This window comes from Taudactylus pleione, unplaced genomic scaffold, assembly GCF_031769625.1.
Source record: "Taudactylus pleione unplaced genomic scaffold, aTauple2 ptg000116l, whole genome shotgun sequence".
In the NCBI taxonomy this organism is placed as follows: domain Eukaryota; kingdom Metazoa; phylum Chordata; class Amphibia; order Anura; family Myobatrachidae; genus Taudactylus; species Taudactylus pleione.
In genome coordinates, this window is record NW_028284518.1 from 5,563,254 (window position 1) to 5,588,835 (window position 25,582).

The 25,582-nt window shown below is 42.6% G+C and overlaps 1 protein-coding gene across 1 annotated transcript in view; it reads left to right on the forward strand.

The window, feature by feature from the left end:
• Window positions 1-1,349: 1,349 nt before the first annotated feature.
• ELOVL2 (ELOVL fatty acid elongase 2) overlaps window positions 1,350-25,582 on the forward strand; it is a 139,362-nt gene continuing 115,129 nt past the window's right edge. Inside the window, exon 1 of the mRNA XM_088471766.1 lies at window positions 1,350-1,436. Coding sequence (XP_088327892.1) covers window positions 1,434-1,436 — 3 coding nt within the window. The 5' untranslated portion in view covers window positions 1,350-1,433. The remainder of the gene's footprint in view (window positions 1,437-25,582) is intronic.

Genomic DNA, 25,582 nt, shown 5'->3' on the forward strand with positions numbered 1-25,582 from the left:
ACACAGTAAATATGTAGAGCAGGGATGGGGAACCTCAGGCCCGGGGGCCGTATAAGGGGCATCGAAATATTTGGTCTGCCCTCTGAGCATTTTTCTGCTAGCCTCCTCTGACTAGCAAGTGCCTAGAATGGCACCCTGCAGCCCGAATCTATGCAGCAGCCTGGAGCGTCCTTAGGATGCTTCAGACGGTCACACTGCTGCCCTTACAGCTGAGGATGCTTCGGGCATTGCTGTAATTAGTGGTGATTGTGGCCCCGCCCCCATGTGACATCACATGGAGGAGAGGCCTGTACCACGCCCACGAATAATGTTATATATATATCAAAATCGCCCTCGGCAGAAAAAAGGTTCCCCACCCCTGATGTAGAGGGTATATTGAAAAATGTATGTCCAGCAGAGCCGTAACTAGACTTTTTGGTGCCCTGTGCTGGAGAGAGCATTGGACCCCCCCCCCTTCCATTTTTTTAAATAGGGACATAAGATAGTGCACCTGAAAAAGGGCCATGGCCTCATGGGGAAGGGCCAGGGAAGAGAGAGATGAGACCAGGAGATGCTGGGGATAAAAGGAGAGGAAGCAACAAGTAAGAATGATAATAAACAGGAAAATTGACAGGCCCAAACAGCATCCCCTGCCCTGCAGTGCCCTGTGCCATGGCACAGGTCGCACTGCCCTAGTTACAGCCCTGATGCCCAGTATATTTCTATAAAAAAAAAATAATAATCTCTACAGTGACACCAAATATTACTGGGTACAGGGAAGATACACCTAGTTACACAATTCCTCCCTTCCCCACAGTACTATGGATCCTTAATTTGCAGCTGTTTTGTGCACAAGCTTGCTACATATTTCTATGATTTTAGAAATGCGTTAAGAATAAAAATACTTGAAAATGTCCCCACAGGAATGCTCTGACACCACACCCCACAACAAACATAAAATAAAAAGTTCCCTCAGATGCCCTAAAATAAAATTTCTCTTTAAACCATCACATAGTAAACATGATAATTAAGGGGTTATAATTGAGATGTACAGTTGGAAATACCGTGCATTACTTTTCCCTAAGTGGTAGTGAGTGGTTAGACTAAAGACAACACTGCGAGACTACAGATGAGCGAGCCTGCTGCTGGTGTACAGATCTGTTATTAGTCACAAAAGCGCCCCCTACTGAACAACAACGGGTTAGACACTACACTACAACTATAACCAGCAGGGCCACGCCCCTCTATTGACGTCACAAAGCTACAGTCTGACATCTGACGCTGCCGACCGTCCTCCTCCTCATCCTACAGGGCTACCGACATCAGCTCCAGACCAGAGCGCTGTGCAGCAGCAGCGCCGCTTTGGATACCCTGGACAGCGCTCACCCTGTCAGCTGTAATTGCTGCTGCTGCTGCCTGTGTCTGTGCAGCTCTCCTCCTCATAGCCTCTCAGCATGGTAAGTGCACCCATATGAAAGCAAAGAACCACTGGTCTCATTCATTATATTATCTATGCACTTTTGTAGCATCAGTGTGTGCTGGCACCTGCTGAGCAGGTATTGTGTTTTGTGATGTGAGGGAGGTGACTTGGCTTGATGATGATGATTATAGATAGGTAGATGCATAGTTTTGTTAGCTAGGAAAAGCCGGCATTACTGTTTCTGTTGTAGCAACACCATGCAGTTTGGAGTGTTCTGCGCTTTTTCATTTGTATGTAAAAATCATGCAAAGTAATATCGTTTAGTGTGCTGCAAATGCCCCATGTACAGTGTTGTGCACCTGCTAAACTAGCCCCTGTGCTCTCCGGGGTCCTGGAAGACATTCCTCTACTCCTCCTTCCCTAGCAGACACATTGTGGTACAGATTAGCCAGACTGTGTAAGTGACTGATTCCTCTCACATGCTTGTTTGTGATCGGTCCAATAGACTTCTGCTGTACCATATTGCACAGCAGCTGTACCAGTGTTAATACCAGCTCATGCTACATATTAGCAGATGATGTTTGCAAATTCATTGTATTCAAATTGCATACGAGAAATAGTAGATTGCTGTTGTTTTAAAAGCATATACAGTAGTTAAGATAGGTACTGTAATTGGCTGAACTGAAGTGCAATGTCTTGCTGTTAAATGACTCCTATCAACGTATCTAGATAGATAGATAGATAGATAGATAGATAGATAGATAGATAGAGAATTGTCCATTGTTGGGTAAAAAAAGTAAACCTGGCTGCAATCTGATGAAATCATTGTGCTCCCTGTCATTGTCTGGACCTTCCAAAGCTATCAGTCCCACACACAGCCCCTGCATGCATTTTAGGATGTTGAGGCTGAATTGCAGGAAAGTAATTCACTGCATCAGTAGCCTTTATTCTCCCATTAAATGCAAAACAATGTGACCCGTTAGTGGGTCATGAGAACAGGCTGAAACTCGCAGTTTTAATCTCAATCGTGGTGGGGTGTAACCAGCAAACTGTATAGATGAAGGGGCTGTAAAGGGGAGGCGAGAATAGTGGTCTGAGGAGAGGGGAGGGGAATGCCTTATTTCATTCTGTGAAGTGGGGGATGTGGAGAATCCAATGGGATGACCTAAAAACACTGCCAAGAACACAGTGCCATACAGATAATACACCTCTGTCATCTATCTGAGTAATGGAGCCGGATACTAGATTTCTCAGAGTACTTAGTCTGTGAAGAAGAGTATTGTATTATCACTATCCGTGTGCCTTGATAAACAATTGTCATTCTGAAAGCTGAAACGTTCATATGAGCTGAAATTTCATATGAGATTTACAAACTAGAGAAAAGTTTCTTGACAGTCACTATAAAAAAAACACTTTGTAATTTTTATTATCATTAATGTCGTTCTCGTGCCTGTATAGAAGCAACATTTTCCACAGTGTGGTATTATACAACAATTTTATCAGTGTACATTAGTTCCTGCCCCACATGAACTTATGCATACCTCACAAATGTCCCAATTAAGGACAGTCCTGATTTGCTCCTCCACTCAGCTTTGGCCCAATCAGGCCGTAGGTTGGAAGGCATGACCCATTTACTACTGCACTGCATAGTAGTGCACAGGGGCGTATCTATAATGGATGCAGGGTGTGCGGGGAACACGGGCCCCTGGGTCCAGGGGGGCCCCGCACCGAACACCCTGCACCCATAATAATACTTACCTCTCCGGAGGCCATTTTCCCGGTAACCTGTGCATACAATATAGACTCTGGGCACACTCTAGTGCCCAGAGTCTATAACTCCGGCGCTGGCCGCGCACAGCTCAGTGCGCTGCCGGTCGCCGGGCGGGCCCGTGTCGGAGACTGCACACGGGCCCCCTCCTCTCTAGAAACGCCCCTGGTAGTGCACATATGCCGTGTGCACCTGCCAAGTTTTAAGGGAACTTGACAGGTACTGATTCAGCATCAGGACCGGATTAAGGTCTGTGGGGGCCCCTGGGCAACAAACGTGTGGGGGCCCCTATCAATAAGCTATATATATATATATATATATATATATATATAAAAATAAATATACATATACATACACACATTGGTCTATCTGCCTGATGTCCAATGCCCCGTCGTTGTGCTCCTTCTGCAATGCCCCCAGTAGTTGTGCCCCTTCTGCAATGCCCCAAGTATTTGTGCCTTACCTCCAATGCCCCCAGTATTTGTGCCCCTTCTTTTATGCCCCCTGTAGTTGAGCCCCTTCTCCAATGCCTCCAGTAGTTGTGCCCACTGCAATGCTCCTAGTAGTTGTGCCTCTTCTTAAATGCCCCCAGTAGTTGTGCCCCTTGCAATGCCCCCAGTAGTTGTGCCTCTTCTTAAATGCCCCCTGTAGATGTGTCCCATAAAGTAGTGCCCCCAGTAGCTCAACCTCCCCGCCCACACCCTTGTTAAACAACTTACCTGTCTTCGCTCCACGCTGTCGTTGATCGCGATCTACGGGTGGGAGCTCCGCGAGCTTCCAGTAGATCGCGATCAACCTTTTCGCCGGGCATGTGGCCAAGGGTCGGGGACAGTGTGTGGGGGCCCCCTATGTGTGGGGGCCCCCGGGACGACCGCCCCTGTCGCCCTGCCCTTAATCCGGCCCTGTTCAGCATACAGGGGTCTATTTACTAAGCTGTATTAGGAGATAAAGTGAACGGTGATAAGGTACCAGCCAATCAGCTCCTAACTGAAATGTCACAGGCTGTGCTTGAAAAATGGTAGTTAGGAGTTGATAGGCTGGTACCGTATCACCGTTCACTTTATCTCCTAACACAGCTTAGTAAATAGACCCCAAAGTATCAGAAGCGCTAGTCACACACCCCTGTAAAGCTTGACCATGAGACGTGCCCCGCCCCCTTCTTGTGCACGCTCACTTGTTCTGGTTCCTGAACAGGCAAAATTTGGATGTATGTTATAGTCTAATTTCCTTACTACAGGTACAATTGCAACCAAATGGCAGTTTAGTCAGAATTTGAATAATGTACTAGTAGGTTAAAGTAAAGCTACCATAGTAGCATAGCGCAGTATATACTATGTTTTATATATTTTTTTTGTAAGGACATGTGACCACGCCAGTGGCGTAACTAGGGCAGGGCGAGCGGGGTTCGTGCCCTGGGCGCCGTTGGACCGGCGGCGCGGGGGGGCGCCGCCGGCCACGGTACCGGCCCGCCCGCCATAGATAGTCAGTGTAGCGCCGACCGCAATGAGTGCGGTCAGCGCTACACATTTGCACAGGACCGGCGCTAGGCTTCCAGCGCCGGTCCTGTGCTGCACGCCTGAGCCCGTTCCCTCCCCCTGAGTGCTTGCCCAATAGCGCCAGGAGGCGGGCTCAGGCTGTGCATAACACACGCATCGCCGCCAGCGCTGGCGGCGATGCGTGTGTTAAACAGCAGCCAATGAGAGTCATATAGACTCTCATTGACTGCTGCAGCACCCACTGCAAGAGCCGGACTTCCGTCCGGCTCCTGCAGTGGGTAATGGGACTGACGTCATGACGTCAGTCCCATAATGCTGAGCGCGCCAGCCCGGGCGGACTGGAGGGCGGGAGCGGCATCGCGGACAGGAGCAGGAGCAGCGTGGAATCAGGTAAGTATATTTTTATATATATTTATTTATTTTTAAACCTATCTGCACAACGGGGGAGGGGTTGGCTACTACTGGGGGGGACATCTACTGGGGGTGCCATTGGGAGGACCTCTACTGGGGACTACTACTTGGGGGGGGACTACCACTGGGGGCATTCTAAAAGGGGCCTAGTATTACTAGAGGCACTGCACTCGGGGGACCACTACTGGGGGCAATAATAGGAAGGGCCACTACAGGGACCACTGGATAGGGGGGGGGTCACTACTGGGAGCCTGCATCAGGGGGACCACTACTGGGGGCACTGCATGGGAGGGTGGGACACTACTGCTGGGGGCACTATATAAGGGGCTTACTGCTAGGGGCACTGCGGGGACCACTACAGGGGGCACTAGATAGGGGGGATCACTACAGGGTGCCTGCATTAGGGGACCACTACTGGGAAAACTGCATGGGGGGGACTACTGCTGGGGGCACTATATAAAAGGGCACTGCATAAGGGGATACCGCTACTGGGCGTACTGCATTGTGGGGACTGCTACTGGGGGCACTGCATAAGGGGGAACACTACGTGGGGCACTGCATTTGGGGGGGTCACTACTGGGGGTACTGAGTAAGGGGAACTAATTGGGGGCTGTATAAGAGGGACCACTACTGGGGATACTGTATAAGGGGCACTACTATGGGCCTGCATGAGAGGGACCACAACTGCATACTGGGGGTACTGTATAAGGGGTACTACTGGGGTTAAGGTGCATATGGATAGGAATGTTCAGTTTGAAAATAAAGGGGTGTGTCATGTTAACACGCCCCATTTTTAAGTGACCACGCCCATTTTTTGACGCGCACGCCGAAGGCGCGCGCACATGGGGGGGGACCTCCCTTTTCAAATTTGGCCTGGGCTCCAAATACCCTAGTTACGCCACTGGACCACGCCTCCCTGAGTTTTGAATACGCTAGTTTGCGTAGCATAAAATACGGAAATTTGGACTCTGCATACCAACAAAAAAAATGTACATCCAAATGCAGGTTTGCACCTCCTAATGTTTGGTGAGGGGTGAGAAAATACATCCACACACAGACCACGTACAGTAGGGGTGTGTTCATGTAATTACAAACTGAGGCACCCCTAGCCTAGGCTGATAGCCCGGGGCTATCCCCGCCACCCCTGGGCGGTGGGTGGCGAGTTGATAGTGTAAATGTAGTGCATTTTATATAGTTTCAAATATTGTCTTTTGCTGTGGAACTGCAGGTCCCAGCAAGCGTCCCCCGCATGCTGGTACTTGGTGAACCACAAGTACCAGCATGCGGGGCATTACGGGCCCGCTGGCACTTGTAGTTCCACTGCAAAAGCAATATTATAAAAAAAAAGACTAACACACCGTACACAGTATAATTTTATTAAACATACATGCACTCACACATGTACTCATACTCATCTATGTATCCCTGTAGTATCAGTCCACTTGTCCAGTAGAATTTCCATATGGTACCTGTGGAAAAAAAACACATACTCACCTTCTCCTATGTGTCGTTCTGTTCTCTTCGTTCCAAAGTAGGCATCCAAGGTCTTCTTAAAATGAAAAAATGAAAAACGCAATCCACGCAACTGATAACCAGAATGGTTATTATCTCCCGAATAAAGAGCTCAGAGATGGAACCGTATCTGAGCTTTCATTGGCTGAGAGAGGTGAGCCCCCGCCTCTCTCAGCCAATGAACGGCTCTACCATTGAAGTCAATGGAGAGCCGCAGGGTAACTAAAGTTTACTTTGCGGTTCCCATCATTGACTTCAGTGGAGGAGCCATTCATTGGCGTGAGGCGGGGGCTGACCTATCTCAGCCAATGAACGCTCAGATACGGCTCTACAAAGGCTAGTGCCATCTCTGAGCTCTTCATTCGGGAGATAACAACCATCCTAGTTGTTATCAGTTGCGTGGATTGCGTTTTTCGTTTTTTTATTTTAAGAAGACCTTGGATGCCTACTTTGGAACGAAGAGGACAGAACGACGCATAGGAGAAGGTGAGTATGTGTTTTTTTTCCACAGGTACCATATGGAAATTCTACTGGACAAGTGGACTGATACTACAGGGATACATAGATGAGTATGAGTACATGTGTGAGTGCATGTATGTTTAATAAAATTATACTGTGTACGGTGTGTTAGTCTTTTTTTTTATAATATTGCTTTTGCAGTGGAACTACAAGTGCCAGCGGGCCCGTAATGCCCCGCATGCTGGTACTTGTGGTTCACCAAGTACCAGCATGCGGAGGAGGCTTGCTGGGACCTGCAGTTCCACGCATAGGAGAAGGTGAGTATGTTTTTTTTTCCACAGGTACCATATGGAAATTCTAGTGGACAAGTGGACTGATGCTACAGGAATACATAGGTGAGTATGAGTACATGCGTGTGAGTGCATGTATGTTTAATAAAATGATACTGTGTACGGTGTGTATTTTTTATAATATTGCTTTTGCAGTGGAACTACTGGTACCAGCGGGCCTGTAATGCCCCACATGCTGGTACTTGTGGTTCTCCAAGTACCAGCATGCGGGGGAGGCTTGCTGGGACCTGCAGTTCCACAGCAAAAGACAATATTTAAAACTATATAAAATGCACTACATTTACACTATCAACCCGCCACCCACTGCCCAGGGGTGGCGGGGATAGCCCCAGGCTATCAGCCTAGGCTAGGGGTGCCCTGGAGAGGGGGACCCCTTTATTGGGGAGGGTTCCAACTCCCCAGGGATCCCTGGCATGGGCTGACTAGCGGTCAGGGCTGATGCTTCGGCTGGGGGGCCCTGTGATAAGGCTTCCCTGGCTGTGGCATCAGTCCCCCGCTAGAAAGGTTCCGGTGCTGGTTCTGGATCTTACAGGGGAACCCTACGCAATTTTTTCCCTGTAAATACAGAACCAGGACTGGTTCTCAGAGCCCTACGTATTTTTTTACCTGTACTTAAACAACCAGGACTGGCTATGAAAAGTCTGGGGCTGGTTCTGTTTTAGGGGGGGATCTCACAAAAAATTTTTTCAGAAATTTACACTTTCTAAGCATTTTACAGTAAGACACATGCATGGATCTCACTGATGTATGCATGTATCTGTGTCAATCCGACCTGCTCATGCTCAAATCGAAAGCATGAAGCAGGTCTATTCATTTTGCGATTTGAAGTTCGATTTGTTGTTCGATTTAGTGTTCGATTTCAAATTGAATGATCATAAATAAGGGATTTGTATGTTGGCCTATGTAAAAGTACCAATGTTTTTCCGATGTTCGATTTGAGTGCGATTTGAGAAAAATTTTATTTTAAATTAGATTTTACATTCGATTTGGCCTTTAGTAAATACCCAAATGCAAAATCGAATGCCATATCACTCAAAATGCAAAATCGAATGTTAGTAAATATACCCCTATGTGTTATTTGCAGAATTGGCTTGTGGAGTTTATTTCAGTCATTTAAAAAAAATGTACACAATGTGGATTAGTCCATTAAACAATACTACATAACTGTTTTGTGAATATACACAATATCCAGCAAACTATAATTTGATCAAAAAGTCAAGTAGTTGAGTTTGAGATGACGTGACATAATGACCATCAGTTATTGGACAATATTAGTCCCCTTAATTTACAACTGCTGTAACTGTAGCCTAGGTAATGCTTTTCAAACCTTCAACATATGATATATGTAAACAGTCATTCACACGGAATTGTAACAGAAAAAAAAAAAAAGACAATAGTGATTGTAACCTCTGACACTTTACTTTGTGGTTCTGTAACTAAGCAGTGATGCTCCCCAACACAACTTTGATCCAATAAGATTACAGGTATTTCAGGGTGAGACCCTTTATTGTTTATTTAAACTGTTAAACAGTGTTTAGAACTATATTGTGTTCTTTGTGTCAAAGGGCAGTTTTCCATATGAAGGTATGTACTTCAATTGTAAATTATAAGCATTTCATAAACAAGCAATTCTATAGCTATAAAAAGGCAGCAACCTGAGCGCTTCTTTTAGTCAGAGATTTAAGAAAAGATTTCAATATAATCCTATTATCTTTCAGTATGTATGTACTATTCCTTATAACATACCTCCTAACCATTCCAATTTCAGCAGATACTCCATATTTGAAAGCAGTGTCCAGCTGTAACGATTGGGATAGCATAAACCAGATTGCCAGGCAGCTGGGGGCGGATGTCTGTTTACGGCTGGTTTGCATAGCAGAGTAGCAGTAAATGGGTGGTGCATGTACCGTAGTTAATGGGTGATAGGAGGGGACCAGAGGTAGATAAGCAGTAGCCTAGCATTTTTCAGGGCTAGGCATGGGGAGGTTGCCAAGCACTCTCCGTGTGTGGACATACTCCTTCCATTATGTGGCCAGACTCCCTGGAGTAAATTTGCTGAAGGTTGGTTTTTAATCGCCATTGTTTAAAAGTGTAAAAACTGGCTATTTATCATCCATTGGGTTTCAGCTTCAATTGAAACCTGATGTCTATATCAGTTTTTGTAGCTCTAAATGCCATCGGTTTCGATCTTTCAGTTCAAAACCAACGGCAAATAGAAATGTAAAAACTACTGCAAAGCACCACAAATAGAAGCACTGCACAGTTCCCCCCAAATCAGTAATCAGTACCGGACCTCTCAGTCTGGGATGGCCCTGGAAAATGGGGTAAAAACTGTGTGGGGTTCCCTTTATTTTCCAATAGCCAGCACCAGGCTAAATCAGCCAGGGGCCTAATGCAATAGCAGGGACACACACGGAGTGGGGTCCCCCTGCCTTAACATTAACCAGACCCAAACTGGTCAACCCATGGCTGGAATTCCTCAGAAAGTGGGGACCCAAAAATAAAATCAGGTCCCCCCGTCCTGAGGAACTACAGCCCAGGGCTATTTTCCACACCCCTTGTGGCTGTGGGTACGGGGTAGATGTGTAAAAAGTAGACCATAATATTGTTCTTTGCAGACAGACTACAGGTACCAGCAAGACTACTCCGGCATGCCGGCACTTGTGGAACAACAAGTTCCAGCATGCCCGGACATTAAGGGGCCAACTGGCACCTGTAGGCTTCCTGTTAGGAAAATATTAAAATAAAGACAGTAAACGGACACCAAAGGTGGTATTTCTTTATACAAAAAAAATCATGATCACTAACCCTTGGATCTGCTCCTGTTCGGTCCAATGGTCTTCAAGAAACAAAATACACAAACCTGAGCCCCACAGACAGCACTGTATACTCGGTCCAGAGCTATGTGAAATTACCGTTCACTATACATGGGGAAAGCGCTGATTGGCTGAGAGCGGTACTCCCACGCTTTTGGCCAATCAGCTCTCCCCCCCCATTCACTCGTATGACATCATAGCAGTGACCGGTAATTTCACGTAGCTCTGGACCGAGTATACAGTGCTGTCTGTGGGGCTGTCCTGGGGGCTCAGGTTTGCAGTTGTTTGTGTTCCTGAAGACCATTGCACCAAATACCTGGCTTCTACAGGCTGTTTTACCTGGCCAACCAGAGGAGAGTGTACCTGTGGTTAACCAGCAAATACTTCTGCACCACATCAGGGCTTACCGGGCTACCTTTATCTTATCACCCCAAACAGTACCACAAGTGCAGGCTTGCTGGTACCTGTAGTCTGCCTATAAAGTCTGCCTATAAAGAACAACATTATGATCTAGTTTTACACGTTAACCCTGCACCTAATGCCACCAGTTCAGTGCAGGCTGGTAGTTCCTCGGGAGGAGGGACCCCTTTTTATTTTTGGGGTCCCCACTTTCCAAGGAATTCTGTACTGATTTACAGGCACCCCACGCTTGTATTTAAACCCTATCTTTTATTTTTAACCTAATGAAGCCTGCACAGATCATAGTGATCTGTGCAGTGCTTCTCCCAAACACGCCTGCCACAGGCAGGTCTATATTTGGGCGGGTGTAGCCCTTGTTTTTGCCATGGGGTTTTGGTCTATTTTAAAACTGACCTTTAGTAAATCTGCGGTTCCTATTGTTTTCTACGTAAAGATGTTGATTGTTGATCCAATGTTCTAAAGTTGGGATTTTGGTCAGTTTCTGTCAGTTCTTACTTTAGTATATGTTCTGTTTGTAAAATCGATGGAAAATCAACCAAAAACACCAAACTGACCTTTAGTAAATTTACCTCCCTGTCTCCAGTATTGGGTGGTATGCTTAAAAGGGATGCTGTCAATATCCTAGCAAAGGGGATGTCGGCGCTTAGAATACCGGCGCCAGGTCCCCTGAGCGCCAGCATACCTTACCCAACCCTGCTTAAAATACGCAAGTTATTAAAACAAGAATTCTGTCTCCTTTCCTGCCTAATTATACACTTATCATTTGTTAATATGTTAACATAACTTGTATATTGTTAGAAAATAAAATTGTTACATTAATATAGATATTATTTTATGACTGTCCATGTGTCCTGTACTAAAATATATTCTAATTATTGCTTTCCTGAAGAGTACAGAAATTACCTTTCACTCTTTGCAGAATGTTGCATAAATTTCAGTCATTGTGACACATATGTGATGGATAACAGGTTATAGCCATGGTGGTTTTGGCTATATTACTAAAATGTCACTCTATTTTGAAAGAACAATTTGACACACATATGTTAATATCATGCAATTATTCATAGCTAATCTAAAGTTATCAAATGTATGTTAGCAAAGTCCTTATTTTATATATATATATATATATATATATATATATATATATATATATATATATATATATATATAAATTTCTGATTTTGTAATTCTGTAAAATGAGAACATTATAGGATGTGGTGCATTAACTTGTGACATTCCATGTAAATGGGGTTATCATTTAATAGATAACAGAGGCTGTATTGTGCACTTGTTTGTGAAGGTTTTTTAACTATCTACTATCGTTAAGCTAATAGCTAACTCACCTAGCTTATAGGTTTGCAGTTTTTTGTTTTTTTTTTAGTCTTAGCATTTTACAGGTCTTTGAAGCAAAGACATTTGACATATACATTATTTACTACAATAAATGCAAATGTACACAAATTCAATAACCCTTATTTACAGATTGCTTCAGTAGACCGATCAAAGCTAATTATTCATTACAGTTAATGTGCTTTTGGTATTTGTTATGGCATAACTCTCCACATTTTTCCTTTAGTGTAATGTTTGCTATTTGTGCACATTTTCAATTATTACATTATTAATAATAATAATAATAGTAATAATAAAGTATATTTTGTGCAATATAGTGCAAAATGACAAGAATGCTACAAGCTATTTCTCATTACTTTTGAAACTTTTAACTTTGAAAAAGAAACTAAATATTCTTTTATTTTGAGCTTGCATACGTCCCCTGGTAGTGCAGAACTATACTGTTTTACCAGTTTGAAAGTGGTTTCATAGGCTTCTTCTTACCGATCAGTGGCTGTTACAGCCATAGCTCATTCATCCACACAGCCCATTCCAGGACATCTGACATCCCTGCCATAAGTACAGAAGAGCGGAACACTCAGTAAACCACTTAGAGTAAACCTCTTACTAAGCTGCAATATTACCTCTGTCCACCTGCTGTTTGAAGAAACAAATGAGGGCGCATGAATAATACCAAACGGAGTGAAAGATTTCCTATAGATGTATGAAATGCAACTCTCCAGTGATGACTTGCTGGTACATGGTGGTCTCAGATACAGGTGCCAATATTCTTCTTAAACATATGTGTCCACCCCCTCCCTCACACAATCAGGAACCATAAACCATGCCTCTGCCTCACAGATTCTGCTAAGTGATGACCTCAACGAGGCAAACTAAGGGGAACCATCCCCCACTAAAATAAATCTAAGGGCCTGATTTGAATTACCCCCAAGTCCAATTGTAGCAGCATCTAGCGATTATAAGAAAGCTTTGCATGTGTTATGAGCTGCATACGTATATATGTGAACTTTGAAACAATTCAGTTGTACTCATCTCAGCCATTTCTCTGCAGCTGCTGAATGGCCATTACTGGGTGTCAACTGGGCATATGCATGTAAGAGAACTGTTCCGTGGGTGTGTTGTGGGTGTGTAGCCAGAGTTACACAGTATTCAGAGTTGTGCGTCAGACAGATCTCCTGCAGATAGCATTAGGGAAGGCGGAAGTGCCAATGATAGTGATGACAACTACATTCATGAACGGAGGACGGGCGGCCCAATGCATAGATGCTTATGGCTCAGAATATGGGTATAGAGTTGCATTAGCATGCCATTCGCTGTAGGTGTCCAGAATTGCATTGCATTATGTGTGACTCAGGCCATAAGACAATAGATAAAATATGACAGACAACATGGATGAATATTTTACACAGAAGTCAACTACTTTTCACTTGTGCGGGACAGTTTATCATTGTCACAGCAATAGAAAATCTATTATTGCCATAATTAAACAAGAAAATATAGTTGGAGCAGCTGATTGAGTATTCTCACCACTTCTCCTGCCAGTCCTGGATCCATCTGCACATACAAGACCAGGCTTTGCTGGTTAACACATACAGTATGCACAGTGTTTAAAAAATACCGTAGGTTGGATTACCCAGCACATATTCCCACACCAAATCAGCGCTTTCTGATCTTGGTGCAGCCTGTGACTCACCTCCAGTACTCTGGCTTCCACAGTCGATTTTACTTGGCCAATCAGAATAAAGAGCACCTGGGGTTAACCGACAAAGACTTCTGCACCACATCAGCGCTTAACGGGCTACTCTGATCTTATCACCCTATAAAGTACCTTGGATTTGGAAACATATTTTCTCACCCAGGCAATAAAGAATACTTAAGTTTATTAATACAAAATACTAACATAGCTATAGCACTTTTCTGAAAGTTAAATCAATTACACAAGTATAGTACAATACCTGTCTCTGGATAGCCAACCCTGAATCACCTGCCTGGTGATTCAAGTTTAAGATTATTGTGCACAGTGTAGTAATGTAATAAGTAATAGGACATAGTGACAGGTCCTCTTTAAAATATTTTTGCAATTTTTTAGCTATTTGTTTTGGTCTATTGTCACAGACAAATGAATAAAAAAATATATGATTGATGCAGAATGCATTATTGCTGTCAACAGTTTAACATGAAATTAGCTAACCTATTGTAATCTGCAACCACACAATAAAGTGCAAACTAAAATTAGGTAATATATTATAATCTGCCTTTATATAATATGGAACAAATGAAAAGTAGAAATTTACTATATTCCTCCAGTGTTTTTGTGTATCAAAATTGCTGCCCATATATTTCTATTTTTAATATTTTTAGGGGTCAATGTACTAAGCCTTGGAGAGAAAGTACCAACCAATCAGCTCCTAACTAATTTTTCAAACACAGCCTGTAAAGTGACAGTTAGGAGATGATTGGTTGGTACTTTATCTCCATCCTCACTCTAAGGCTTAGTAAATAGACCCCCTAGTCACTTATGTAAAGGTATGCGGCTACTGAATATATTTAAAGGGTATTATTTAGAGTTTGTTGCAATTTTGCTGCCCAAACCTACATAAAAATTGAAGGCGGTCAAATTGCTCTCTTACCAGGTTTATTCTTCAGCTGCCCAAGATATGTACAACTCAATATAATGGGGCTGATGCATAGTTGAGTGCAATTGGACCACAAATTGCAGGTACAGTTTTTGTTCATTATAAAATCTGCAATTGCGGCCATATGCAGAGTGGCAACTACTTTACTATGTGAGCTGGTCAGCAACAATAGCATATGTGCCCGGTTTACACCAGGCATATATCACATATACTTACATCCCATTTGTAACAGCCCGGAGACCAGCTGACCAGTCCCAGAGAGAGGACCTCACTGGAGCACCGATCACCAGGCATGTAAGTGGAAGCTGGGGAGGGATCGCAGGGTTAGGGGTCGAATCATTCACAGACATATCGCATTGGCTGTGCTGCACAGCCAATGGACAGATATATCTGCAGACATATCTGTCCATCGGCAAGTGTGTACGGGCGGTCTGCAGACCACCCGTACACACACAGTGGCAGCCATGGGAGGGGGGCGGCCTGACCCGCCTCCCTGCCAGCGGGATCCGCGGCTGCCGGATAGACGGCCTTTCAGTGGGTATGAACGACCATCATCTAAAGATATATCTACAGATCACTCTATCTGCAGATATATCTTTCAGGTGTGTACACACCTTAAGATTCTTAGCAACTCCAGAATTAATTTTTTGCTATCTGTCTTTGTACCAAGAAGCAATACATAATTTCAGGATGAGTTCCAATTTAGTTACATATGTCTTGATCTTACACGTCACTATTCTATTTATGTTTTAATATTTTGCTTGCTAGATATTGTTTTTTTTAAACATCTATTAAGTGATATTTTAATCTACAACAGAAACAACAGTGTACTCTATCTCAAATGAATAATTATAATATTGTTTTACTTATTGGGTTACTTATATTTTTAGATTATTACCAGTAAATATTAATTTCTAACATCTAAGAGCTTCCCCCTTGAGAGTCCACAAGGGGGAAACCATGAAAATGGGCAGGGGACGTGGCGCGGCATTATCTTTGTTGTGGCCCCACTCCCCACTGTGTAAGGCCGCTATTTGAGGCAGGACATGGGTGTAACTACCATAGGTCCAAGTGGTGCAGCTGCTGTGGGGCCCAGAGCTGAGGGGGCCCATCATCCTTGTCAAAGTTACATACATTTTTCACCATTGGGTAGTACACAACGGCCCTCACAAACTTTTGCTATGGGGCCTTCAAATACATAGTTACGCCCCTGCTTCAGGACCTTCCAGTATAGTTGGCAGGTATGATATACAAATGTGTACACGTTCAAAAAGTCATATCTTCAAGTGGTATATGACCTAATCATGTAGTGGGTATTTGGTACTCCCCAGAAAAAGGTTGAGAACCACTGCCCTAAGTAAATCTGACCTCCCAAAACAAAACAGCCTGGTGACACTTTTGTATCAGTTAAGCAGATTTTCCCAAACTGTGCCATTACAATCCAGGTTTTAAGGATATACATGCTTAAGCACATGTGGCTTAATTAGTACCTCAGTCTGGACTCAAGCTAGGATATCCTTAAAATCTGGACTGTAATGGCAGAGTTTGGGAAACTATGAGTTTAGGGCATTGTGTGTGTTTATTTCTTTGTACTTTACTATTTGGCACTGCAGATCACACAGGGGTCTGGATGCTAAGGCATGCTGACACTTATAGTTCTATAAGTGCCATAGTTAAACAGTCGATGATTGCCACAGTATGTAGTTCCATATACAAAAAAAAAAAAATCTGTTTTCAAATATTTTACAATTATTACCCAAACTTCCACTACCTAGGGGATTTGGGTCGGTGCCCCAGTGCTATTTTTTTCAATATCTTTGAATATATTGTTTTTGCAGGCCCATTCCCTATTTTATTTATTGTGACCCAAAAGCCTGTAATTGCCTGGCGCTGGTTGGCAGCCCTCAAGTTATATGCAAGTCCTGCTCACAGCCATTTTGCATGCCTCACCTATGTATTGTGGGTAAATATGGCATTATGTCAGCTCACTCCTTGAATACTTGGCTATGCTGTTCAGGTCAGGATCCCACAAAATGATGCCTATGGAAAAAGAGTTTTAGTTGGAAATTACCCATATTTTATTCTTTATGACAGTTGGACACATGTGAGTTGGAAAGGTGAGTGTGATTTGCTAAAAGTTTGTTGCTTTATTTTTACATTTGCATCCTGATTCATTATTCATTCCATGTCTAAATTTAGAAACTGTTTAAGTACTATTGGCTAAAATCTCTTCCTGGTCTTTACTACAGCATGTTGATGCTATCTTGTTTCATTGACATATCAGACAGAATCAGACCTCTTAAAGGAGAAATTCACTCAGTTGTTTCTGATTTATTATGATGATTTGGAAACATTGTACTTCATGCAGTATTCCTGCCGCCTTGATTCAAGCATACCTTGGCTTTGAAAATCAATAATCAAACTGAAGGGATATATAGAGTATATTAAGATTATAATAGGGAAACAGCTCAAATGCAATTTAATAACATACAATCAAAGGTTAATTCCACTCTAAAAATTATTTTGTCTAAATATATAATAATGATACTTACTGTAATGCCTGGATCTTGAAAGAGGACTTCTGTCTAAAACTGTCAGAGATTGATAAATATTCTGTTGCTGTTATGTGACATATGAGGTGTGAAGAACTGGTGGAACTTAACACATACAAGAATGGACATGATTTACAGCTCTATATTCAGATTTATATTACGGTACTGAGTTTGCACTGTGTTGGTATTACCAGGAATTATGTTGTACATACAAAAAAATGTACATTTTTTGCACAGGTGCTTTTACATATTCAAAAACATATTAGTCTATTTATCTCAAGTGCAGAGATAATAAATATGTCTACTGTCAGTAGGGGTGTCCCAAAGAATTAGGGTTTCTTTTTAAAACCAGGAGAGACATTGCGGAGTTATTAGAGAATACATTAAGGGGTATATTTACTAAAGTGCGGGTTTTTAGAAGTGGAGATGTTGCCTATAGCAACCACCGGATTCTACTTAACATTTATCTAGCACCTTCTAGAAGATAATAGCTAGAATCTAATTGGTTGCTATGAGCAACATCTCCACTTGTAAAAATTCAATGAAAACTGGATATTTAGCTAATAGATCAAATTAAGACTGGATAATTGGCAGTCATTGTCAGGAGTACAATTCCTCTATTTCTCCTTAAAGATGAAGTTTAGCTGGAAATGCCAGATGTGACATTTACAAATGTAATTTTGTGTTAAGAGGTATATTATGTGATCACACATAATAGCACAAATGATTCTGAGCACACGTCTCCATCTCTCGGCATTTCTGGCCCAATACATCCGATAATAAGGAGGATTAGGAGGATGTGCTGATGCTTATAGTGCCATGTGGAGGTTTTTTTGGGGTACCTCCAAGGTAAGTTAGCTCTCAGCTTTTATATGTACTGTTATCATGCAGTACATCAATTGTAATTATATGACCCAGAGTGGGTGCTACTATTATGTAGCAATAATTATTTTGGGGTGAGCGTTTGGGAGTGGGGCCCCCGGGGGGGTTCTGACTGGGCCTTTCTCATGGCATCACCACTTAATTCACATAGAATACTTTTATCACTTTTCTATTTGTTTGTATATTATTTATGTCATTTTAATTCTTTCTCATTTCATTAACACTTATTGATTTATACTTACACATCTTTTCTTTATACTTCATTATCACCTTTTTCCCTTTTTCGTGTGATGCCCTGGGGATGGCCCTTGGTTGGAATTTTTTTGGGGTGCCTTGCTTCTCGGACGTGAACCCCTTAATGCTAGGGACGCCAGTATAGAGGAGCCTTGACGATTGGCCTGGCGCTTATTCATATATTTGCAAATGTATGTAACTAATACCTCTGAATCGCTATTATCATGTAGGATTTAAGTTTTGTTTTTGCTGCAGTGTGCTGGGGGGCAAATCTCTTTTTTTTCTGTCGACATCTGATAATAAGCCTGTCAGGCTCTTCTGACAGCATACACAGGTTGCATAGTGGGAAGACAGCCTGGCTGCTTGGTGCACGTGTGGGACCGAACTGATAAGTCGATTGCTCATGTCACTAGAATCACAGCCTCCCATTCCCTCCTCTACTACACTCTTTTATCTTCTTGTTGTGTTGGGCTCATCCTCCAAGCATTTGTGCTACCAGAAGAACAGATTAAACGAGGAGAAGTCATGATAAACAAACTGTGCAACATCTTCATTACTGCTTTTAGCAGATACAATATGTAGAATAAGAACAGTTACCTGACCTTATTTAATGAGTACCAGTCTTTGCATCCTACAGGATGTGTGAACAAATGCCGTTTGAAGAAGGCACAATCCAATCATTCAGAACAACTCCATTCACACGTGACATTTTTTTCTGAATAAGAGGATTTTCTGGTTAAGGTGATTAAGTCATTTAGTTTTGTGGTTCACTGACACAGTAATGATCTTGTAGTACTAAGCATATTAAGTACAGTACATTGCACTGTCCGCTCAAGAGCAATGTGACAAAGAGATCACATGCATTATCAACTTCCTGTAAGATTGTTTTATCTGCCAGCCATTAGTGCTGTGTGATAGACACTAGCAAGCATTGCAATACTTATCACTATAAAGTTAAATATAACTATTGCCTATTTGTGTCTAGAAGAATATTCAAAATAATATTTACTTTTTCATACATGAGTCATACATTGGACAAGTACTACCACAATTCTCTTGCCGCTACTGATGTCTCTGTAGAAGAATAGTGTTACCAGAGAGCCACGCACACATGACGGGTTAGGTTCCACGCTTCTTACATAAACCAGAAAAAATGCATCCATTGTCATAGTCATCATACCTTTCTCCCTAAATGTAATAATTTCTACCTTGTCATTTAAAATAAGAGCCTTATTACAATGTAAAACAGCACTGTCCTGTATATTGTGCCCATCTTTGACGTCCTGTTCGGCACGTCAAGACGTAAAAACAACAGAATATCACCAAAAAATAATGAGTATTTATATATATATATATATATATATATGGCAGGACTCCGGACCAAATAAAGGAGACTTCAAACTTATAACATCTTCTTTTTCAACATTTCAGCGCTCTTTATTGCCACTCCATCGTCGGGAACAACAAATGTCAATAACCACTTAGTTACGTTCAATTATTAGCCATATTTATTATTATTTATTTATTAACAGTTTCTTATATAGCGCAGCATATTCCGTTGCGCTTTACAATTGTCAACATTGATAGAACAAAACTGGGTAATAACAGACAGATATATAGGTAGGAAGGCCCTGCTCGCAAGCTTACAATCTATAGGGAAATAGGCAGTAATACACAATGATAGGTGCTATATATTGCATCTTGGTCCAGCCACAATGCACAGTTTCTTGGTTGGCTGCATGATCCAGTCACACAGGAATGTCGGCCAGATGTCATGAGGATGTGAGAGAAAGACGATGTGTGAGGTTGTGTGTGGACTGTAAAAGGGGATGTAATTAGATATGGAAACTATGAAGGTTGTGTGGGCGGTTCTGGGATCTGATAAGCTTGCCTGAAGAGGTGAGTTTTCAGGGATCGCTTGAAGGATTGGAGACTATAGGAAAGTCGTATTGTGCGTGGTAAGGCATTCCATAGAGTGGGTGCAGCCCGAAGAAAGTCCTGTAACCGTGAGTGGGAGCAAGTAATGCATAGGGATGAGAGACGCAGATCTTGTGCTGAGCGGAGAGGTCAGGTAGGGCGATATTTTGAGATGAGTGAAGAGATGTATGTTGGTGTGGTTTGGTTAATAGCCTTATATGTAAGTAAGAGTATTTTGTATTGAATACGGTAGAAAACCGGCAACCAATGGAGGGACTGACAGAGCAGGGCAGCAGACGAGGAACGTTTGGCAAGGAAGATAAGCCTTGCAGCTGCATTCATAATTGATTGTAATGGCGATAGCCTGTTTTTGGGAAGACCAGTAAGGAGACTATTGCAATAGTCAAGGTGGGAAATAATAAGTGCATGGATTAGAGTTTTTGCAGTGTCTTGTGTGAGATATGGTCAAATTTTGGATATGTTTTTTAGATGTATGTAACATGATTTAGAGACAGATTGAATGTGGGGAACAAAGGACAGTTCAGAGTCAAGGATGACACCAAGGCAGCGAGCTTGTGGGGCAGGGTAGATTGTCGACTTATCAACTGTGATAGAGAGATCAGGTTGGTAACTGTTGTTGGCTGGTGGAAATATAATTAATTCTGTTTTAGAAATATTACGTTTCAGGTGGCGAGATGACATCCAAGATGAAATGGCAGAAAGACATTCAGTGACACGGACCAGTACAGTTGGTGATAAATCTGGGGAAGATAGGTAGATTTGAGTATCATCCGCATACAGATGGTACTGAAATCCAAAAGAGCTGATTAGTTTGCCAAGAGAGGAGGTATAGATTGAGAATAACAGAGGCCCTAACACAGAGCCTTGAGGTACTCCAACTGATAGAGGTAGCGAAGAGGAGGCAGAATCAGAAAAATGAACAATGAAAGAGCGATCAGATAGGTAGGAAGAGAACCAAGAAAGAGCAGTGTCCTTAAACCCCAGGGATTGTAGTGTTTGTATGAGAAGAGAGTGGTCAACAGTGTCAAAAGCAGCAGAGAGATTTAGAAGAATTAGGAGTGAGTAATGGCCTTTAGCCTTGGCAGTGACCAGATTATTTACTACCTTAGTCAGTGCTGTCTCTGTGGAGTGTTGGGAACGGAAGCCGGACTGAAGTGGGTCCAATAGGTTGTGTGAGTTAAGAAAGTGTGTGAGGCGGGTGTAGACAAGTCTCTCAAGTAGCTTGGAGGGGCATGGGATCTGGGAGATAGGACGGTAATTTGAGAGAGTGTTGGGGTCAGAGTTTTGTTTTTTCAGAATAGGAGTAATCACTGCATGCTTGAACAGTGATGGAAAGATGCCAGTAGAGAGAGAGAGATTACAGATTTTAGTTAGGGTTGGGATAAGCACAGGAGACAGAGCTTTACTTATTTGTGAGGGTATAGGATCTAGAGGAGAGGTAATAGAGTAGGAGGATGAGAAGAGGGAAGATACTTCATCTTCATTTGTGAGATCAAATGAAGAGAATGTGCCAGAGGATACAGGTAGCGAATTGAGCAGGTCACTAGCTGAGGAAGAGCATACCATTTCATTTCGGATATCATCAGTCTTGTCCCTAAAATAGGAAGCAAAATCTTGTGCACAGATAGTAGCAGGTGGTTTGGGTGAGGGAGGGGTGAGAAGCAGTTTAAATGTATTAAAAAGTCACTTGGGGTTAGAGGCTTGAGCAGAGATAAGAGATTGGAAATATGTTTGTTTGGCAGTGTCCAGAGCAGTACGATAAGAGTTGTAGATAGTCTTATATGTGAGGAAGTCACTTGGAGTATGAGACTTTCGCCACTGACGTTCTACTTTACGTGAGAGTTTTTGTAGATGCCTTGTAAAGTTAGAATGCCACGGTTGACGTCTAAGTTTACGTGGTGTGTGATGGGTAGCTGGAGCTACTTAATCGAGGGCTTTTTCTAGAATCTGGTTTAGGTGTGATGCAGCAGTCTCAGGAGAAGTGAATGTAGAAATTGGTGAGAGTTGTTGTTGTAGAGAGGTAGATAGTTGATGAAAGTTAATAGCATTAATATTTCTGCGGGTTTTAGGAGGTTTGGTTGATTTCACTGACGTTGAGGTTGATGTAATTGAGGAGAGTGTGCAGGTCTTAAGGTTGTGATCTGAGAGAGGGAGAGGAGCATTAGTGAAATCAGAGACTGAGCATAGTCGGGTGAATACAAGATCAAGGCAGTGGCCCTCCTTATGAGTAGCGGAGTCAGTCCATTGGGAGAGGCCAAGAGAGGAGGTTAGAGAGAGTAGTCTGGAGGCATGAGGAGATTGTGGACTGTCAATGGGGATATTGAAATCCCCCATAATGATGGTGGAGATGTCAGAGGATAGGAAGTGAGGGAGCCAGGCAGAAAAATGTTCCAGAAATTGTTGAGGTGGCCCAGGTGGGCGATAGATAACAGCAACTCGCAGAGAGAAAGGGGTGAAAGTCCTGATAGAATGTACTTCAAATGATGTAAATGTGAGTGAAGGTACCTGTGGGAGAAAACTGTGTATGTAAAAGATTGGGAGAGTAATAGTCCTACCCCACCTCCTTTACAATTACCAGGCCTGGAGGTGTGTGAGAAGTGTAGGTTACCATATGAAAGTGCAGCAGGGGAGACAGTGTCTGATTGCATATACTTCTTTATCCAAGGAACTTTCAGTGGATCTATAAACAAGAATAATCACCGCACTGGTGCATTACCCTCAGACCTCAGACAAAAATACTATTTATCATAAAAAAAACCCACATAAAATCTGCTCACAAAAAAAACAGTATAAATCAGGGCTTATCTGATGTGATATCTCATCTTTCCAATGAATTGTCACAGGTAAGGTTTCCAATGTCAGTCACTGGTTCACTGCATACCATGGAACTCAATGAACACAATGTGGAAGGCAACACAATACGTTTTGTCAGAAATACTTTATTGTGATTTTTAATGATGCTTTGAGCAGATTTTTAAAAATCGCTTTTTATTTAATATAATAGTTGACGTAAAATGCAACATACCAGAAGATGTAGAACATGGACAATGTAATACAAATAAAACATTGATCTTAAATGATACTTTGTACATCAAAATTATTGTACTACCATCAGTTTGTGAATTATAATATCTTGACAAACATAACAAAAGGAAAAAAAAAGAACCATACCAAATAAATAACAATAAAGGAGTAAATATAATACAAGACGGAAGGACAGGGGGAAGGCAAAATGCAGTACACTAGGGATCGGTATGAAATACCGGCAGGCGGGATCCTGGTGGTCAGAATCCCCACGCCGGGATCTCAAGAGGGTTAACATACTGACACTTGTTGGTCGGTATGCTAACCCTCCCCCTCTCCCTACCCTAACCCTCCCTCTTTGGTGCCTAAACCTAACCTCCCCCTTAGTGCCTGAACCTAACCTCCTCATCCCCCCTCCCCGCACCCTAAACCTTCCCCCTTAGTGCCTAACCCTCCCCCTAGTGCCTAACCCCTAAACCTAACCCTCCCGCCAACCACGTTACTTACCTTCAGCATCCCGGCGGTCGGGATGCTGGCGTCGGGATTCTGACCGGCATCGGTATTCCGGCGCAAGTAATGTAAGCATCGGCATCCCGACCGCTGGGAGGATGCCGAACGCATCCCAGTGCACTACACAACCCGGAGAAGACCAGTATCATTCTATACCGGGCAGCCGTCTATGAAATGTAGAGTACCAAGGGTTCAGCAGATTTTTTTTTTTTTTTTTTTATAAATAGTATATTTGTCTAAGGGTAATGCTGATTATCCTTGTTTTAGATCCACTGGAGGCTCCATAGATAAATAAATAATAATACAATATAAAATCTAGGCATATAAATTTGTTTAACCCTTTCAGCATTGAAAGTTTTCACACCCCTGATATCAATCCATCATCAAGTACTACATTGTTACATTTTTGTCTGACAAGGGAAACGCATTCAGTAATGTGTAGGAATAATATAGAAGCCTAACAAGGCTTAACATTTTGAAGACTAAAAAAGGGGACTCCTGTTTTCAGTTAACCAAAAATGGTGGAGATCTGGGCATTAGAATCCCTCTACATTCTACATACCTACCAACGTATTAGAGGTTGCATGTGGGACCTTGTGCCCGTGCCATTGCACATCACTTTGAGGGGGTGGCCATGCATCACGCCCCCATTTTGCATCACACTGGGGTAATGCCCAGAGCTTTTCGAGATGCTTGTCTTACCCCAGCTTCTGTCTTTATTGATTGATTTGCCTGACATCCAATGCTGTGTAGAGAAGCAGGTGTGATTGTGTCCTATCTACCTTCCCACCTGCTTGACACTGTGGCCCATGGGTGAGACAGCCAGACAGTGTCCAAAAAGTGGGACTATACCATTAAAATTGGCACAGTTGGAATGTATGCCTCTAGCTCTGTAAAATATAATGTTTTCAGTAGAGTGTAATTAGCTGGTATTCAGCAGACAATAACTAGTAATTGGTCATATTGTTTGAAAGAGGGTACTCCCCTGTCTAACAAGGGTGCTTCTGAGTGTGCAGTTGCCATTATGGGAGTCACTTCCCTGGAAACGTACTATTTTCTGTAGTGCAGGGTGCTCACAGGTCATCAGAAATATCTACAAAGGGGGAACATATTTTGAAAAGGGGTAGGTGCCAGGATGGGAACATAGTCCCCTTCCCCTACCTCTTCCTATCCTGTGCACGTCAGATTTTTCTTTTTATAACGCAGTGAAGCACCATAGTGCAATTATGTCATTAAAGTTCTACCTGCTCCCCACCAGTGGTAATTAACATTGGGGCTGTAGAAAGAATATTTATTACTTACCAGAAGCGCACTGTAGTGCTATGTACATGCTTAACTTCGTTCTCAAGTGCCTCATAAAATTCTTAATAGAAAAAGACTTTTTTTAAAATAAATAATGCATTATTTTATTTTTTTCATTCAATATTTCCTGAGATGACCCCTATTTCTGAGACAGATTCCAGCTGTAAGCAAACCTTTGTCAACAAGTAATTTAACGAAATGGCATTTAATTTAAAAGATATTTGAGATCACAATGAAAAGCGTACATATTTGTGACAGGCGCTGTCATCTTTACTTGGAAGAGCGATTGGTAACTTAGCAACATAAAGAGGAGTAGTGTATTCTAAGGCCTGCATGCTTACATCGATTCTTTAAGAGCCGTACAGTATGATAACAAAACGAAACATTTAATTTTTCATATTAAAAGTTATACGTTAATTCCTAAGCTGATGTTTTTACTGCAACTTTGCCAAAGAGTAAAGTGCCCTGAGAATTCTCCTTCCATCTCAAAAGCTAAAGCCATATCTCAGAGCCATTAAAGGGT